Raw genomic sequence first — 5579 nt, forward strand, 5'->3', positions numbered from 1 at the left:
TTGTACGATTAACTAAACATATCCCCTTAAATTTATAATTTTATCAAGTTTGTCAGTAGTTTGTCACTTTAGATGAAGACCCCTATTTGGAAAAACGTCAAGACCACATATTTTTATGTTTTTAACAAGTATGCACATGTGGCATCTCATTGGACATGCAAAATGCAAATTGACTCTTCTGACAGTTTCTTTTATCCTCCTCTTCGACTTTATTTACTTTTACTTGAGAAATATCATCGCCGCACGCCAAGTAATGTTCGGGGTATAATTTCGATCCGCGTGCGAGTCTTTATCGGGAGCGGATGCGAATAATTATTTCAAAATATTTTCATCTATTTCACTTTTAAAAGGGATATTTTGTGAAATCTGTATTGCTACTAATGATCGACCAAACTGGTGGCGATATGGCGTGGGATAGTGACCCCAAGGCTTGGTCCAAACCCATTAAGCCGCTGGAGGAGAAGTGGAAGTTGGTGCCGGCGTTTTTACAAGTAAAAGGACTGGTGAAGCAGCATATCGACTCATTCAATCACTTTGTCAATGTAGATATTAAAAAGATTGTGGAGGCCAATCAATCGGTTATTAGTGATGCTGATCCACTTTTCTACCTTAAATACTTAGACGTACGCGTTGGCACTCCTGACATTGAAGATGGCTACAATATTACAAAAGCCACTACGCCACATGAATGTCGATTACGCGACACCACTTATTCGGCTCCCATTACAGTCGATATCGAATATACCCGTGGAGCACAGCGTATTATACGAAATAACCTTTTAATTGGGCGAATGCCGGTAATGTTACGTTCTTCTAATTGTGTTCTATCTGGAAAATCTGAGTTTGAATTGGCTAAGATGAATGAATGTCCTTTGGATCCGGGCGGTTATTTCGTTGTACGTGGCCAAGAAAAAGTGATTCTTATACAGGAACAATTGTCGTGGAACAAAATGATAACTGAAGAATTTAATAGCACTGTACAATGCCAAGTAACTTCCTCCACCCACGAAAAGAAATCTAGAACGTTGGTATTAAGTAAGCACGGAAAGTACTACCTTAAGCACAATTCCATGACTGATGACATACCCATAGCTATCATATTTAAGGCCATGGGTGTAAACTCCGACCAAGAAATAATGTCGTTAATAGGAACTGATACTGAGACACAAAATCGTTTCGCTCCTTCGCTCTTGGAGGCTTTTCAACTGAAAGTATTTACACAGCAGCGCGCGCTTGAATTTATGGGTATATAACAGCCATCCTTAGTGCATTAGCATTTATTAGAGTCTTTTATTAAAAAATAAATTTTTTGCTTCTAGGTTCTAAGCTTGTGGTCAAGCGTTTCCAAAGCGCAGCTACAAAAACCCCTGCGGAAGAAGCGCGAGAACTACTTACAACCACTATTCTTGCCCATGTTCCCGTTGAGAACTTCAACTTCCAAATTAAGTCGATTTATGTTTCGCTGATGGTTCGACGCGTTATGGCCGCAGAACTTGATCCGACTGCTTTTGATGATCGCGATTACTACGGAAATAAGCGGCTGGAGTTGGCTGGTTCGCTCATTTCTCTGATGTTCGAAGATCTTTTCAAACGCATGAATTGGGAATTGAAAATGATTGCAGATAAGAACATTCCCAAAGTAAAGGCAGCTCAATTCGACGTGGTGAAACATATGCGCGCAGCCCAAATAACAGTTGGCTTGGAATCAGCTATTTCATCTGGAAATTGGACAATTAAACGTTTCAAAATGGAACGTGCTGGTGTAACGCAAGTTCTTTCACGATTGAGCTACATTTCTGCATTGGGTATGATGACCCGCGTAAATTCGCAATTCGAAAAAACGCGAAAAGTTTCTGGTCCACGTTCCTTACAACCTAGCCAGTGGGGCATGCTTTGTCCCTCTGATACGCCTGAGGGTGAAGCATGTGGTCTCGTTAAGAATTTGGCTTTAATGACACACATTACGACGGAAGTGGATGAAGGACCAGTCATACGTTTAGCTTTTAATGCTGGCGTAGAAGATATACGATTGATTGGTGGCGATGTAATTAATAATTCTAAAGTTTTCCTGGTATTTATAAATGGTGAGTAAATAAAGAATGGTTGTAGTCGATTATAGAATTAAAAAAAAAAAAATTATATGGTTTTAGGTAACATTCTTGGCCTTACAATAAGCTATAAACGGCTCGTGCATGTCTTTCGTATGATGCGCCGCAAAGGCCGACTAGGTCCATTCGTTTCCATACATACTTCTCACACGCAGCGTTGTGTATACATACATACCGATGGCGGTCGCCTCTGTCGGCCATACATTATAGTCACAAATGGCAAGCTCGCCGTGGAGCAGCGCCACATAGAAGAACTTAAGCGGGGAATACGGAAATTTGAAGACTTTTTGCATGACGGCTTGGTAGAATATCTCGATGTAAACGAAGAAAACGACTCATTTATAGCCTGGAATGAGGCTGATATCATGGCGGACACAACCACACACTTGGAAATAGAACCGTTCACATTATTAGGCGTATGCGCTGGACTTGTGCCTTATCCACATCACAATCAAAGTCCACGTAACACTTATCAATGTGCTATGGGCAAACAAGCTATGGGAGTTATAGGCTATAATCAGAAAAATCGAATCGATACACTTATGTATAATTTAGTATATCCACAGGCACCTATGGTTAAATCAAAAACCATAGAGCTCACAGGATTTGACAAATTGCCTGCAGGCCAAAATGCAACTGTTGCTGTAATGAGTTACTCTGGTTATGATATTGAAGATGCGCTTATTTTAAATAAAGCCTCTATCGATCGCGGCTATGGACGCTGTTTGATTTATAAAAATTCAAAATGTACTGTCAAACGGTACGCAAATCAGACATATGATCGTATAATGGGTCCCGTAAAGGATGCACTCACCAATAAAGTGATATTCAAACACGATGCGCTAGACACCGACGGAATCGTGGCACCTGGAGAAATGGTTATAAATAAACAAATTTTGATAAACAAGGAAATGCCTGCAGTGACTTCTATAAATCCAATTGAACAAACTGGACAAAGTTCACAAGTAAATATATACATTTTTTGATGAAACTACTAGTGTATGTACATATACACCCCAATGTCTAATTTATTCTATTAAAATACAGATCCCCTACACTGCTGTACCTATTTCGTACAAAGGTCCTGAACCGAGTTATATCGAAAAAGTTATGGTATCGGCGAATGGCGAAGAAGACTTCCTGATTAAAATACTTTTACGTCAAACGCGGCGTCCAGAAATTGGCGACAAGTTTAGTTCTCGTCACGGTCAGAAAGGAGTCACGGGCCTAATTGTTGAACAAGAAGATTTACCTTTTAATGACTATGGTATATGCCCTGATATGGTTATGAACCCACATGGTTTTCCCAGTCGTATGACAGTCGGTAAATCGCTTGAATTGCTTGGAGGCAAAGCCGGTTTGTTAGAGGGCAAATTTCATTATGGCACCGCATTTGGTGGGTCGAAATGCAAGGACATACAAGATGAACTATTCAAACATGGCTTTAATTACATGGGCAAAGACTACTTCTACTCTGGCATTACGGGTGAATCACTAGAGGCATACATATACTCTGGCCCTGTTTATTATCAAAAGCTGAAGCACATGGTGCAAGACAAAATGCATGCGCGTGCACGTGGTCCAAAAGCCGTGCTAACTCGTCAGCCAACGCAGGGCCGCAGTCGAGAAGGTGGCTTGCGTTTGGGCGAAATGGAGCGGGATTGTTTGATTTCGTATGGTGCCAGTATGTTGATTATGGAACGTTTGATGATTTCGTCTGATGCTTTTGATGTGGATGTCTGTAAGACATGCGGTCGCTTGGCGTATTGCTCGTGGTGTCACTACTGTCAGTCTTCAGCTAATGTATCGAAAATTTCGATGCCTTACGCATGCAAATTGCTCTTCCAAGAACTGACCAGCATGAATGTGGTGCCAAAATTGAAGCTACAGAATTATTAATATTTTCCGTGTCTAGTTTTTTGTTTTTCTTTTTTTGTATTAAAATATTTTATTATAAGAGAATGTATTGCGTTTAGAATGATTAAAATAAATTAAAAGAAAATGGATTCTAATAAAAATTTAGAATATAATTTACAGCTACAGAGATTGATTAGATCAGGGATGGGCAGATTTTTGGCTCTTAAAGCAGTCAAAGAGCCAGCAAGTGCTACGCAAGAGGTAAAGCAGTTCTCAGGGTGAAGAGGGTGTTAACAATACATTAAAATCATCATACATCCCCAATTTCATGATCTTCATCGCACAGCAGCTGCGGAAATACTAAAAGCCTGATTATGCCAACTTACCTTAACTTAACGAAACGTAGAACTTAGAGAATCAAAATTAAACAGATTTCGACGTGGCATTATGTTACGTTAAGTTTCGGCTGTTCAATTATAAGCAACACCCATTTAACAGAATTTTTAAGAGAGAGCCCTAAGTCACGTTAGGTTGCTATAATCAGATCAGATGGATCAGATTTGGTCCATTTTTTTCGTTGTCGTAATTTTTCCCATTTAATTGATGAATTTCGGCAACACCTGCAAAAAGTTTGAATAAGCCACATCCCATACGGAGTCTAATTTATTCAAAATTTATGTTCATAATAATTCTTTATCAAAAAACACGTTTATGATAAAATTTTGGAAAATGGGCGTGGCACCGCACACTTATGGCCAGGTGTGTATATCTCCGTAACCGTTTTATCAATTTGTACCAAACTTGGTACGGTTATTTCGCTTACCACATAAAAGCAAAACGTTGAAAATTATTGAAATCGGACTAAAATTACCCCCTTTTTTCATATAACGGTAAATTTCAGAAATTCTTGAAACATCGATATTTCGAAATTTAAGGACGCTAATTTACTCAAAATTTATACTAACAACAATCCCTTGAAAATAAGTAACATTATAGAATTTTGGAAAGTGGGCGTGATCTAACTATATAAGTTTATCTCATTAAGTATAACTGAACACACTATCAAAATTGTTAGAAATACCAATTTTACCATGTAACGGCAGTTTTCAGAAAGGTGAAAAACTATTTTTAATACTTGCGTCGGGCATTTAATGTTCGGGCCCACCCGAACTTACACTTTTTTACTTGTCCCTTGCACGGTGCAAAATGTGTTTTATGTTACACTTAACCCTTTGAAAATGCATGTTTTACCTTCTTGTCCTTGTCCAGATCCATCTGATTTTCAGAGCAATCATCTCCCCTGACAAAGCTTCAAAGGGCAGAAAACGTGCCATATTTGCCTTACAAGAGTGTGACATTTTAAGAAACGAACACACAATTTTCGCACCCTTTGCCTTTAATTTAGAATCGAACAAGAAAAGAGAAAAGGGCAATCAAAAGGCGACATTTTTTAGTAGAAACGAAATCACAATTAGTTTCATACAGAACTCGTGAAAATGCAAGAAATACCAAAAATTTTTAATCAACATTTTAAATATTTCAACTTGATTTTTTAGAAAAATTTTGAGTATGCAATTTTGTAGCTCATTAATGTTTAATATAACAAAGTGCAAG

At 38.5% G+C, this 5579-nt stretch overlaps 1 protein-coding gene across 1 annotated transcript; it reads left to right on the forward strand.

Moving 5' to 3' along the window:
- The first annotated feature begins 231 nt into the window (after positions 1–231).
- LOC118736940 (DNA-directed RNA polymerase III subunit RPC2) lies at positions 232–4248 on the forward strand. Its single transcript, XM_036467096.1, has 4 exons — positions 232–1245; positions 1320–2084; positions 2151–3073; positions 3156–4248. Exons 1-4 carry the CDS (start codon positions 381–383, stop codon positions 4005–4007), a joined length of 3405 nt encoding a protein of 1134 aa, XP_036322989.1. The 5' UTR covers positions 232–380; the 3' UTR covers positions 4008–4248.
- The last annotated feature ends 1331 nt before the right edge of the window (positions 4249–5579 follow it).

This window comes from Rhagoletis pomonella, unplaced genomic scaffold, assembly GCF_013731165.1.
Source record: "Rhagoletis pomonella isolate Grant_MI unplaced genomic scaffold, Rhpom_1.0 Rhpom_scaffold_00004, whole genome shotgun sequence".
Classification (NCBI taxonomy): domain Eukaryota; kingdom Metazoa; phylum Arthropoda; class Insecta; order Diptera; family Tephritidae; genus Rhagoletis; species Rhagoletis pomonella.